General features: G+C 55.8%; 1 protein-coding gene across 1 annotated transcript in view; it reads left to right on the forward strand.

Annotated features, from left to right (window-relative positions):
- Positions 1–12,566, forward strand: part of LOC104628764 (secreted frizzled-related protein 1) — a gene marked incomplete at its 5' end in the record, with an annotated part of 17,354 nt that extends 4,788 nt beyond the window's left edge. The window contains 2 exons of the mRNA XM_010297447.1: positions 2,221–2,298; positions 12,244–12,566. Coding sequence (XP_010295749.1) covers positions 2,221–2,298; positions 12,244–12,566 — 401 coding nt within the window. The remainder of the gene's footprint in view (positions 1–2,220; positions 2,299–12,243) is intronic.
- Positions 12,567–13,646: the final 1,080 nt, after the last annotated feature.

Below are 13,646 nucleotides of genomic sequence, written 5' to 3' on the forward strand. Positions count from 1 at the left end.
GCTCCGGCCCGTGGGGGATGGCTACTGGCTCTGGGCCCTTGCTGTAGCGAGGTGGGGGTCCCTGCTGGGTGGGGGTCCCTGCCATCCTGGGTGTGCCAGACTGTTCCCAGGGGCTGCCATAGTACAGCTAAAACAAAGCCTGTGTTTTTACCAGGGAACAATGAGTCTTATTTTCCATTTTTTTTTTTTTTTTTTTTTTTTAATTTGGTTGCCTGGAAATCTCATAGGGTGGACGCAGAGGTGGCTGTCACGTTGTTTGTCTGGCCTGTGTAGGCTCATCCAGTCTCCTAGTGTGCAGTTTGGCTTCTGAGGCACATTGAAGTGCTGTGCACACTGGGATGTGTGGAGATGAGCTAATGCATGGCGGGTACCTGCCCTTGTTCCTGAGGGTGGTCCCCGGCAGAGTAGCTAACTCTTGGCGCTGCAGCAGAGGCAGACTGCTGCGGCTGTCGCCCTCCTGCGAGCATCCCCTCTCCCTCATCATGAGCCTGTTAAATGTGCAGCCTGGATGGAAACATTCTGACTGCTGATTTTAAAAATAAAGTGTTAGGGACGTCATTATGTCCCCAAAGGCTGGCTTCTGCCTGTGTGACTCTTGAGACCATAAAAGCGGCAATTGCACGTTAGGGTTTTGGAAGAGGAAGTTGCTCAGGTGACACGCAGCTCCCACAGGTACCAAGGTACCAGGAGTGGGACTGGTAAGTCAGCTCTTGGGTGCCGCCAAGGTTGTCTTGTGACTTGCACATCAGGGTGATTGGAAGGCCAGTTACTGTGCATGTGTGATTAATAAAGACGTGGTGCATGACCCCAGGAATTAGCACTTGGCACAGAACAGATTTGGGGGGGTGAGAGGGGAAGAACAAGCCACAGAAAACAACTGTCTTGCCTGAAACCCCGTGGGGCATCTGTGACTGAGGAGACGGCGACTCTGTGGTCGGTGCAGGTCGTGGCAGTGCCTCCCTCACCAGCCGTTCTGGTTCTGCACCCCTCTTGCTGGGAGACCTCTCTGTTTTTTCTGTCCAGCAACACTCGTGGGTTTTGCCAGCCTCACTGCGGGCTGGAAGGTGGTGAGCGCTCCATCTGCACGCAGCGACCGGCAGATGTTTTGCTGCAGTGCTGTCCCTGAGAATAACTCTCTTGTGTGGGAAAGAGCCCTCCGTTCTGCTGGACCAGGAACAGAAGCAGCATCTCCCAGCGCAATAAATTCATCCGCCAGTAGCACAAATCTGCATCTGTGCTGCTGGGTGGTCTCCGCTCTGGCTGGAGATGGGAACCTGGAAACAGATTTTCATTCTCTGGGTGAAGTGAGCTTTCCTCTCAGGATGGATCCCAATGTCTTGGGCTGGCATTTCCCAAGAGCAGGATGTTGGCCACTGCCAGTGGCTGGCGAGCAGATCCAGCTCTCCTCCGCTGGAGCCATGAGGCCCGAGGGGTGTAGCCAAGCCGAAAACAACAAAGACAAGATGTCTGCCCTCCGGGTTGTACTGGAGGGACTTCTGGAGGAGGGTGGTGCACATGTGGGGTGTATGGGTCCACCACCCAGCAGAGCTGCTCTGGGGCAGGGCAGGAGGGAAGTGAGGGCCTCGCTGCGCGATGCCTGGGCAGCCTGTGGGGTGGTCCCCGGCACCGAGGGGGAGCACTGTGCTGAGCTGGGCCATGCCGGTCCTGAACCCCCCCGCCTGGCTCTGGGGTGGCTTCTGGCTGGGGCGGCCCCTCGGCGTGTCAGCGTGAGCCGTCCCTGGGCACCGTCCTCCTGCCGTGCTGGGGTTTGGGCACCACGTGCCCACCTTGGCACGATGCAGGCAGGCAACGTCAGCGGGCCGTGGGCCATGCCCCACGGTGAGGGCTCCCCTCAGCTGAGTGCCTGGCCCTGAAAACCCCTTTCCTTGCCAGTGCTGTCCTCCCGCTCTTGGCAGCTGCCCGCCCCTCGTCCTCCCGCTCTTGGCAGCTGCCTGCCCCTGCCCGTGTCTGGCCTCGGGGCCGCTGGCAGTGCTGGAGTGGGGCTGGCAGGAGGCTGCCTGTGGCCGGCCCTCCCCTGTGAGCTGGTGGACGGCTCCTGACCCCCGGCAGGGTGTTGTCCCATAGACTGGGACCTGGGACCCCGTGGCAATGTGCTGGGCACGTGCCCCGCTTGAGGGCAGCTGCCTGATGGCATGGGCAGCCCGGCTCTGTGGTGCTTCCTGAGCTGGCTCTTCACCATCTCTTCTCTCCTCTTGCCAGGAACGACTGTGTGTCCCCCTTGTGACAATGAGATGAAGTCGGAGGCCATCGTGGAGCACTTATGTGCCAGCGAGTTTGGTAAGGAGGAGTGCTGGGGGCATGGGGAGGCTTTCCTGGGGGTGCAGGGCAGCACGGCTCCTGTGTGGGCTGGATCCTGGACCACTGCATTTCCCTGCCTGCCCTGAGAGCAGTGTGGCCAGTGGTGTGGCCGTGCCGCCTGCGGGCAGCCGCAGTCCTTCCCTGAGGCGAGCGTGCCTCTAGATGTCAGTGTCGGCGCGTGGAGGTGGGTGACAGGATGGGACTGGACTGGACGTGTCTGGGATGAGTGTCCAGGATGTGTCCGGCTCCTGCGGCTGAGCATACCCGGGGACTGGGACAGCGGGGTCCTGGCAGCAGTGCCTGCGCTCCTGCATTGCCCCAGCTGCAGTGCTGCAGCATGGGGCAGGTGTTTCTGAGCACCTCTCCTGCCCTGCCTGGTGAAATGCTGTGCGGGATGAGGCTCCCAAGCACTCATCTCCCGCCGAAGCAGCAGTGCTGCAGGCTGCGAGGCCCCGCTGCTGCCGTCAGCCCCTGCTGCGAGCAGAGAACCAGATGGTGTTGGTCTGGAGTCTGGGGATGGGGCAGAAGTGGCAGTGCCTGTTCTTTGGTGAACTTGGGGGTTTGTAACTTAACCTTGGTGTTCCCGTGCTCTTGTGTGCTTGCAGGAATCATGCATAGGATGGACCCTTTTTCTGCTTGCAGTCATGAAGGAGCAAACCACCTTCCTCCTTCCCCCCAGATTGCTTGTACCGCTAGGTTTCTTTTTAGCAAAGTTATGCTGCTCTTGTCAAGTCCAGGTGTAGAAACCCAAAGCCACTCCTTGTCTTGCGAGGGCCAAGCAGTGAGCTTAAAAAATGCAGAGCTACTTGAAAGCTGTATCCTAAATGTATTATGACTAAGTGAGTCAGACAATCATAGGTAAACAGAACTTCATTTTTAAAAAAAAGTATTGCAGGGAAAAATATTAGCTTTCTCAGATCAAATCCAGAATTAACTGGTTTTGACATCCTTGCTGGTGTATGTAACTTTCCCGGAAGGTTATTAAAGGCATAGTGAACAAGGTGTGCATTCCTCAGGGATTAGCACTTGAATATGCCCTGTGCCAGAGCGTGCTATGCAAACCCGAACCTGCTCTGCATGCTGGCGTATTACCCTTTCTGCTGGAAATGAATTCTCAACTCTCCTGCAGATTTGGTATGCCAAAAGCCTTAAGTTCAGCGTAGACCTTTTCTAACAGGGAAAAGCATCAACAGGAACACCCATGTAATAGTTTCCCCGGAACGCGAGGTAAGGGTAAGGGACAGACAAATTCAGTGCGGCAGCCGGGCTGGAGAGCGGCATGTGCTGTTCATCTGACGGTTGGTCTGAGCGCTCGGAGATGGGTGAGCCAGAGCACGCTGAGCTCTGCCCCGGGCAGGCGTGAGATGAGAGATGAATAGGAGCTGCCCCTGCCCCACTGTGTCCATGAGGAGAGGCTGGAGGGAGCTTCCCAGCCTCTGGGACCAGCGCACCTGGTTCGGGCAGCGGCTGTGCGCCTGGGTTTGCGGTGACGCAGAGGCGTTGCCCTGGTCCAGGGGCTCTGGGCTTGGGGACTCTGTCCTGGAGGGGGAGCGGGAGGCACTGGCCAGGTGGCAGCGGCGGCTCTATTGCCGGCGAGTCGCCGCAATACCTGTCGCCTCCCCGGAGGCGCGCGAGGCGCGAGCTAAGGTGGCATCCCGCTGGTGGGCGAGCACTGGGAAGGGAAGTACAAGTTTAACCGCATGCTTGTCATCGGCCTCTGCTGCTAAATATCGTCCCCATGCTTTGGGACAGTTGCACAATGGGGAGCAGAGGCCAAACCAGAAGTATTCACAGCCCCGGTGGAGTGGCTTGAGACATTGATTTGCTTACAGAGTAAGCTGGTTATTAGGAAATTTTGTGGTGACAGCGTCCAGAGGATGGAAATATTTCTTGGCAGGCGGCTCCCTGGGTAGGGCTGTGGCTAGTGGCCAGATGTAGTGTTACTGTGCACCGTGAGGAGCAGCAAGTAGAGGAGACCTCAGCGCCTGTTGCCTATCCCCAGTCAATCCAAAATGACTGAAGGTTTTCACAGAAGCCTTCCTCCTGCTGTGGTTTGGGGTGGTGGGGATAGATCCCTCTTCCCAGGCCAGCTGTGCTGGGTCCCAGCATGGAGGGAGAGAAATGGGAGCCCGCTCCACAGACTCGGCTTGCTGGGAGGAGCTCCGCTCTCTGCCGGAGTTTGATGGTGTCACCAGGTGCCCTATGCCCATGTCCAAGTGACAACACCTCATGCAGCAGACAAACGTGGCTAGATTTGAACCGGCTTGTGTGAACCCTTGGGATCACTTTAGTGGTAATGTCAAGTATCGTAACTGTGTCGGCACACCCACCTGACTCGCCCAGCTCACCATGTTTCTCCATCTTTGTATGAAGTCATTTTTCTCTGCCAAAGTGGTGTCTGATGGGTTTTCTTACCATTGCAAGGAATTTGGGATCATTCTTTGTTCTGTGGATCAGCACAACTCCAACATGTAACTTTATTTTTTAAACATATCAGAGCTCTTGCTGATGCTGAGGTTGCTCCCATTCCTCCTCCCTCCTGCTTTTACTTTTTGTCCCAGAGTTTTTAATCTGAAAACAAAATGACCTCCCTACTGTAGAGAAGTCTAAAGCTGGTGTCTGCTGTGTGTGCACCATCACTCTATCTTCACAATGGAAAGCTGGTCGTGTCTTGGATGTACTTTTGTTCCCCTGGTCTTCCTGTCATCAGACTCAGTCGCGGTGGGAAGCTCACTTGCGTGGGTTTTCAGCAGTGTAGGTTTCATGCAGCTGTGTTTGGTGTTTTCTTCCTTCTGTCACTGTGTTTTTCCTCCCTGTCCAGGAGGGTCCTGGGTGCATGTAGCGCTGCCTCCAGATGTGCCCAGTCGGTAGCCAGCTGTGGAGCTGGAGCAAGGGAAGAGATGTGATGCAGGTCCTACCTGTGCCCTACAAGAGAAGGCAGTGCAGGGTGCCCCTGGGGATGTCCCAGCTGTGGAGAGGAGCTAGCAAAGGAGGCATCTACTTCAGGAAGTTTTTTCAAAGCACAGTGCATGGCCCTTGGATCTTTGTTTAGTCTTGGGGAGTTACTGTCACGGGGCAATTTCTCAAGGACAGCTGTTTATCTGTCACTAAAATAAACTCCTAGCCCTTCAGATTGAGATTTCTCATGCACATCCACCAACGTAAACACTGGCAGATGACAGGTTACAGATCCTCATCAAAGCCAGACACATACAATAAATGTTTAAACTAACGTGTGCTGCACAGGCTGCTGGTGGGTCCTGCAGTGATTCCCGCAGTAACATTACGGTGGGTTTCTGTTACGCCCCAGTGGCTCGTCACAGAGAAGATGCGAGGAGCACTTTGCCCACCACTGAAGTGCGGCTGTGTTGGAGTGGGAGGTGGCTGTGTAACAGCCCGGGGAGTGAAGTTGGTCTTGAGGACAGAGAAGGAAGAGTGCTGCCTCCAGCTGTGGACACAGGAAGTCTGTGAAGAAAAGAGACCTTTCTTCTGAGGGCCTTGGACAAGACACTGGGGCTCAGAGGGGTGCCAGGAGACTGCCAGGCTCGTGGGCCAGCAGGACTCTGGGTTTGCATTCATGTGAGCAGTGGTGGAGGTGGGCTCCTGGGTGCTGGTCTGAGGGCAGCTCTGCTCCCTGCTGGGCTGCCGGCAGCTTGGCAGCTCCTCTGAGAGCAGGGTGGCTCTGGGCCAGCAGCATGTCTTGCTGTCTGTCCACAGGGCTCTGGCTGGGGCTTGCCAGAGGGAGCGGGGCGCGTGCTCCCGTCCCGCCAGCGAAGCGTCTGGCACTGCCTGCTGCTGTGGCCGTCCTGCCCGTAGGCGGAGGGGACCTGGGTCAGCACTGCCGGAGGCACTTGGAGATTAGCTTCTCCTTTCTTTATTTCAGCAGCATGCAGGAGCTGCCTTCTCTCTTCTCCACCCCAGCTCTTTCCTTGAAAGCATCAGCTAACTGCCTCCAGGAAAGGGGGCACGTTTTTGACCCAGCATCTCTGCGTTGCACCTCGTTTGCTGCACAGTTACAGTGATTCCCCTGTCCCTGTGGTACGCAGCAAGGTCCTGTTGCACCTCTGGCTGTGTGCGAATGCTGCTCCGCGTCTGGGTGCCAAGGCTGGGAGCAGGCAGCAGAAGCGTCGCCCATGGCTTGAAGCGGAGCTGCGGGCGCGCAGAGCCGAGGGTGTCAGTGAGTGGTGCAGGGACCCCCCCCAGGGTACAGACCAGCTCCAGAGGCTGGGGCAGGTATGTGTGGACTAATTGCAATTTAGATTTTGGTGCAGCTCTGGTGTGCTGGGGGCAGCGAAGGACACGTGATGAGGTGTGGGATTGCCCTCCTGTGCCCCCGCGGCTGCCTCCCCCAGCCTCCCTGGGCTGCAGCCAGGGTTTGTTTCTTACTCCTCGTGCAGGCTGGGCTGGCCCTGGACTTCATTCCTCTGTTTCTCTTGGTGATTTTATTTATTGTTTCTGCCCTTTCTCTGGGGTCTGAGGGGATCCTGCTGCACGGGCTTTCGCTGCACTGGAGACTGCAGTACAATCAATACATGCTGTTTATTCTTTCCCGTGACTGACAGCTCCTTGCCTGCAGCCTTCTCCTGTTACAGCCCTAATGTGTCTTCTGGCAGGTTTCCTCCTTCTGAGTGATTTCTAAAGGAAGGAGCAATGAGGCTGAAGGAACAGCAGAGCTTTCCCTTCTCTCACGTTCCCTTCCCTGCCCCTGAGGTGCTGTAGTGGGGCCTCTGCCTGTGCAGGCAGGAGAACAGCAGAGACGGCGTCCTGGTCCCAGGCTCCTGTGTGCTGACAAAGAGGGGTTGGAGGTGCCTGTGGGGCGCAGTCACGGTGGTGGGACAGTGAGTGGGGTGCAGGGGCTCGCACATCCCAGCTTCTAGCAGCCACTGGTGGTACAGTGCAGTCCTTGGAGACGTGGAGAGGGCACCCGAGCCCTGGTGCTTGTATTGGGGAAGGAGAGTGCTTTGCTCTCAGGAGGCACTAACGCGGTGCTCCCAGTTTGCCTGGGTTTCCTGTTTCCCCACACTGGGAGTGGGAATGGAAACCTGGAGCTGTAGGGACATTGATAAGAATCGTTTCAAGTGATGAAACGCGAGTCGTGCTTTGTCAGGCTGGACCCCAACCAGCTCTGTGGGACCTTTGCTGCTCTTGGAGCTGCTTCTGCCAAGAGTAATTTCACTCCAAGTGAGCAAGCACTTTCATATACCCTGTTTCGTATTAGTGGAAATAAAAAAAGACATTTTTACATCTCCAGTGCTCCCTACTCTCTCTGCATTAGAGGTAGCAGAGCTATGTGACCATCTGATACGAGCTTTTTGTAGCTGGGGCCAAATTCCTGGCTTGGTTGAATGGGGTGCATCACCTGGAGCTGTGGTCTGACCCTCTGCTAATGGGAGCTGGTGATGGGGCAGCTGTGCATCCAGAGCTGCCGCTGTCCCTCTCGTATATCCTTCCTGGGCATCCCAGAGTGGGAGCAATCCAGAGGGAAGCACAGGGGGGCTTGGGGCTGCAGGAGAGGAGGACCTTGAAGAGGATGAGGCTACCCATGCTGGCCTTCTCTTCCTGACTCCGGTCGTCGCTGGTGGCATGGTTCTGCTGGATGATGCCTTGGGAGAAGGAAGGGCTGGTTGATGCTGCGGTGTTGTGTCAGGAGCAAGGATGCTGGGGGAAAGCTGGTCATAGCTGCCAGCTGGAGGAGGCCCTGTGCTGTTCAAGGGCAGTGCAGCTCCGTCTAATTCTCATGCTGGCAGCTTGCTGTGGTAGTGGGCAGGGTCTGGTGAGGAGGTCAGTGCCTGTGCTGGGCTTTTGGCACCAGCTCTCCTGGCCATGGCAAAGCGCTGGCGAGTGGCTCATGCCTGGGCAGACATCAGGTTTTTGACGCTGGGGCTGAGCAAGGGCAAGTGTGGGTTTAGTGCCCTGGGAGGATTTATGGTGTTGTAAACACAACATGGCTGAGAGCTGCTGAGTCCCAAATTAAATCCTGAAATCCGCCTTTGTTGTGTTTTGGTTTTCTCCCTCCCAGCCTGAGTAATGCTTTCACTTCTGTGTTTTCTGTGAAGAGCCTTTGAAGTGGGCAGCTGGACGCTGGCTTGCACTAGAGGTCTCCTGCCATGACTCGCCTGCGAGCAGATGTACCGGCAACGCTCAGACGGAGGATGTTTCGGGACCAAGCATGGCACGAAAGTAAAACCTCTCTGGTGCCGTGCAGGAGTCCTTCTCTGCCCTGAGCACCATCAGCCACGTGGTCCTGGGGCGTGCTCACGGCCGCAGGGGAGCGGAAGGGAGAGCCTCCCTCTTGGCCAGCCTCGCGTGGCAGGGAGGGTCATCCCTGTCCCCATCCCTGCAGGCGCGGATGTCCCACCCCCTGCCCCGGCACCCACGGGCTGCAGTCCTGGCACTGTGTTGTTCTGGGTTTGGCACTGCATCTTGGCAGTTGCTGGCAATGTCGCAAGCAGAGCTGAGACAATGCCTGGCTGGAAAGGGCTTTCCTGGTTTTATGGGTGGCCCTGGCTGCAGCCAGCCACCAGCAGTGCTGGGACAGCCGAGAACGGGGCTCCTGTGCCATCACCTCTCTTGTGGTATGGCCAGGAGTTGGCTCCTGGTCCTGTTGATGCTCCTGTTCACAGGAAAGTGTGTGGTCTTTCCACGACCCCCAAGGCTGCCGTCTGTCTACGTGTGCTCACAGCGGAGGGAAGGAGGGCCTTTCCACGTGAGTGTGTCAGCCAGCACCTTCGGGAACATGGTGAACGCTTCGATTAACGGGAGCTTGGGTGAAAGTGGGAGGTGTTGAGTGTGTTAGGTGAGGTGATGTGACTGCGCTTTAATGCGGGAGCATGGGTTTGATAAGAGGTTGTGCTGGAACGCGCATGTGTGTATCGCATGGCAGTGAAGGGGAAGGATGGGCTTGTGACTGGCATGCTTCCTCCGCAGCGATGCAGTACTTCTGCAGCACGTGGGGTGGCATGGTCGATGCTGCAGCCGATGCCACGGCCAGTGCCGGGGCAGTCCTGCGGCCATGGTGCAGGCAGGCTGCAGCTGCTGGCTGGGAAGGCTGCACAGGTTCGCACACTATGAATAACCCTCCAGGTCTCTTCCTGGGGTCAGCTCCCTCCTGGCAGCGACAGCTGAAGATTTAGTCTGCACAAGCAAGCGTGTCCTGGGGTCTCGGAGGCAATTTCAGCTCTTCTCCAGCTCGGCGCTGAGACAGATTTGGTGCAGCATGGGGGGAGCAGGAAGGCCAGGGCTCCCAGGGAGGAAGCTGTTTGCTTTGGCAGCTCAGTGGGATCCTCCAGCCAAGACTCAATCCATCCTGCTCAAGCCTTTCCCCTGCTGCCTGCCCGCTGCTGGGGCGGAGGTGTTCCTGGGGCTGGGGGGATGCCAGGCGAGCTCCAACAGCGGTGAGTCGCACGATGGTCCCCCCTGCCAAATCCTTTATGTTTTAGGAAAGCCACAAGCCAAGGGGCTGCCTCCTGCTCTGTGGTGGTGTGCTCTTGGAGCTGGGTGTGCCGCTGGGAACGAACATGTTCTCAGGTACCGCTTTTCTGATGTGCGTGGAAAATGCCGGAGCTGCGTGTCCAGCCCCGCTGCTGTGAAACGTGCCTTTCGTGCCCGGGAGTCTCACCTGGAAAGCAGGACTGAGCTTAAGGAATGTGGCTTGAGTAGGCAAGCAATGGGGAACCGGGTAGCCAGGTCACTGCCAGAGGGGTGAAAACTGAGCGGTGATGATAATGCCTTTTTTTGGTTGTTTCTCCCTCTGCCCTCCTCCTGTGACTGCCAAGACTCGTTAGTCCTTGAGCCAGGCTGTGTTTTACCTGGGCAGTGCTGCAAACTCCCTCTGCTGATAACAAAAAGGGCATCAATGTTGGGAAGAGCAGAGTTGTACACAAACTATTTGCACCCCTGGTCAGCCCCCTCGTTGGTCCTTTTTGGCGTTACCTGATCTTGGCTCTGTGTGCTGCTTTGCACAAGTGAGGTTTGGATGAGTTTTTAGTTCACATCTGGATTCATGGTTCACCTGGGCAGCTCCCATGCTCCCTGAACCTGCATCACTGGCTTGCAAACATAACTGCTGCTGTGCAGGGAAGGGAGCAGCTGTGAGCTCCCACAGCACAGGATTACCAGACCCTCTTTGTCTTCTGTAGACTATGACACTTGGAGCAGAACAGCACCTCCACTAGCTGCCAGATTGTTTTCTTCCTCTAGCAACAAGGATCTAAACTTGCAGGGATCACAGCAAAGCAATTTGCAAACAAGCCATTTTGAATAAGTCTCTTATTACTGCTATTATACCATTCCTCCTGCATTGGCAACCACTGTGCTTAGTGCAAGAGTTCAAAGTCAGAATGGATAAAGAAATTGAGGTTCATGTTGAGGGATGCTGCTGCTACTGCCCAATTAATGTCATGGAGCTTAGAACTGCCTGAAAACAACTTGCCCCATTTTCCAGATTTGTTGTAAATTGATCTGGTTCAGCATCTTTAGCTCCTTAAAGCTTGCATCTCTTTAGCTCCTTAAACATCCTGAATTTGGAAAACAGATGGAATGAAAATTTCACTTAGGTTTCCGGTCCTGGATTACTTTCTTGTACAGTAACAGTATAACACGGCAGGGCTCTTGGCAAACATAGCAGGCGTTTTTGGCACACGGGCAGATAAATACCGTAACTCCTGTTGCCAGTGCAGTGGCTGGGAGCATGAGGGCAACGCAGAGACTCTGCTGCCTTCTCAGGATTGTCATCACACTGTCCTGCTGCCATTTGTGTCTGGAATGGTGAGCAGAGCTGCCGTCCAGAAAGCAACGTGTGTCCGCTGCTACAAATTCCAGCGGAGCAAGACTTCAAGGAACAATGCTGCGGGGACCCGTCTCCCTGCCAGAGCCAGAGGCCTCTGCATGCCGTCTGCTGCATGCGCTCCGAGAGTCAATTGAGAAGGGACAGCAGACAATTAATCACCTATCCAAGCACTATTTATCTGCAGCTCTGAAGTAAACTCCCAAATGATGGAAATATGTTAGTAATTTTTGGCCATATGTGCTTTTCCCCCAAAGTGAGGCAGAGCCAAATGGCACAGAAGTGATACTTTAATGTACAACACATTTTCATCATTTTTCCCATGTATACTAAATTCCTCTTCATGGTCGTGGCAAAGGAACGTTAATGGGGGCGGGGGGGGGGGCAGGGGTGCGATTAACTCGGGAAAATGCTGAACCCAAAGAGGAAAATATTTTCTGTAGAAGTTGTATCGGATTAACTCCCCTTCTCCTGGGGACGGTGCAGGTGTGTGGCTGCTCGGGGCGGCTCTGCCTCCTGCGCACGGGTCTCATAGTCACGGCTCTTTGCGAGGCAGCTTCGCTGCTCGAATGTAGAGATGTTCAGTGCTTGGAAACTTGTTTCACGGGCACCTGAGGGCCGGGAGTGACGGCAAACAAATGTTTGAGAAGCCGAGTTGACCTGTTAAATGGCCCTTTCAAGAGTCTCTCCATGCGTCTAGAGCATGGAAATCACCTTGTTTACTCAGCTAATATTTTGCTAGCAAAGAGTGTAGCAAAAACGCTGGCTGAACAAGTCTCCCTCTCAAATAAAAAGTGCCTGGCGTGCTTTGCTGGGGGGAAGGGAAACAGAGATGTCAGTGTTTTGCCTTGATGCTCTCCTGGGCATGGGGATGGCTCTGCTTCAGGGGCGAGGGTTTTGGTGTCATGACCAACAGGCCAAATCATTGCCGGGGTGATGCCACAGAGTGGGGAGCAGAGGGACGCGGGAGCGGTGGTGCGGGTCGCTGGGCATCTGCAGCTGCGCAGAGAGCTGCTGCCATCCTGGGGTGGGGGCACTGGTACCCCCTTTCCCCCGGCCTCACTTAGCAAAGGCTTTGTACCAGCAAAGGCTGCTCAAGAGTCATTTTGGTTTTCCCCTCTCTCTGGCTTGTTTTTCAGCTCTTAAGATGACCATAAAGGAAGTGAAGAAGGAGAATGGAGACAAGATGATCGTGCCACGGAAGAGGAAGGCGCTGAAGCTGGGCCCCATCCGGAAGAAGAACCTGAAGAAGCTGGTGTTGTTCCTGAAGAATGGGGCTGACTGTCCCTGCCATCAGCTGGACAACCTTGGCCACTACTTCCTCATCATGGGCCGCCAGGTGAAGACCCAGTACCTGCTGACGGCCATCTACAAGTGGGACAAGAAGAACAAAGAGTTCAAGAAGTTCATGAAGAAGATGAAGTCTCCCGACTGCCCGACATTCCCATCCGTCTTCAAGTGAAGCGGTGGGCAGCGGGAGAGCCGCTGCCTGGACCTCACGCAGCCCGGCATGGCGGCTCAGTCTCGCTCCTCTGCAGTGGGGATGCTGGAGCCGAGCCCTCCTGCTCCTCCCTTGTGCTCCTCGGAGCTTCCCTCGCCGACCCCAGCCCTCCCACCTCCCCGCTGCTGGCATTTTCCTGATGGCCTGGGCGTGCGAGTGTGACGTGCATGCACCAACGGTCACTGAGGTCACACGCTATTTACATCCGCAATATCCAAAGACCTAGTACTGTACAGATATGTACATTCATTTAAATAGCAGCTATCAGGTAAAGAGGGCAAGCAGAGGGGTATGAAGTTATGTCAAGAGATTACACACTTGCAGAAAGGACCCTTGTGAACATGTTACTCCCGTCTTCATGGCTGCAGGATCACCCTAAATTAATTCCTGTTTGAACCAGAGCTGGCCAATTAGAAAAACATCCCATCCTCATGATAAAAGTTAATAAACGAGTAGTGGAGAACTTGTTACAACCTCTGATAAAACCTCCTAATAGCTAATTGCCCTCACTGTAAAAAAATCCCATTGTAGTCTAAACCTGCTTAGTTTAAGCCTTAACCGTGGGGTTCTTGTGATACCTTGATCGGCTGGATCGGGGACCCCTCCCTTATCAGCATCTCTTGTGGCACCGGGACGCCTGCCCTGGCCTCTGCCGCAGCGAGCTGAGCTGGTTGAAGGCCTTGAGCCCAGCGCCGTGCTGCTCCTTCTCCAGCCTTTGAGTCCCTCGCAGCCCTGCCCGGTTCCATGGCGCAGCAGCCCCGCTGTGGCCACGGGGCTGATGGCAGAGTGGGGCTGCCTCCACCCGTGCCTCCGGCCTCGCATGGACCCCCAGTTGCAGCAGCGTTCATGGACCCCCGCCCTCACGTTTCCCACGTCAGCCCTTTGGGCAGAGTTCTTGTGCACGCGTGGCCAGTGCTGCTTGTGCCCAGGCGTGTAACTCAATTTTAGCCGCATGCAAACGCGTACCATTTGCTGGCCAGCCCAGCGAGCCTGGGTCTCCCCTGACGGGGAGAGCTCACGGCCAGCTCCTCCCGCTTGTGT

This window comes from Phaethon lepturus, unplaced genomic scaffold, assembly GCF_000687285.1.
Source record: "Phaethon lepturus isolate BGI_N335 unplaced genomic scaffold, ASM68728v1 scaffold42871, whole genome shotgun sequence".
Classification (NCBI taxonomy): Eukaryota; Metazoa; Chordata; class Aves; order Phaethontiformes; family Phaethontidae; genus Phaethon; species Phaethon lepturus.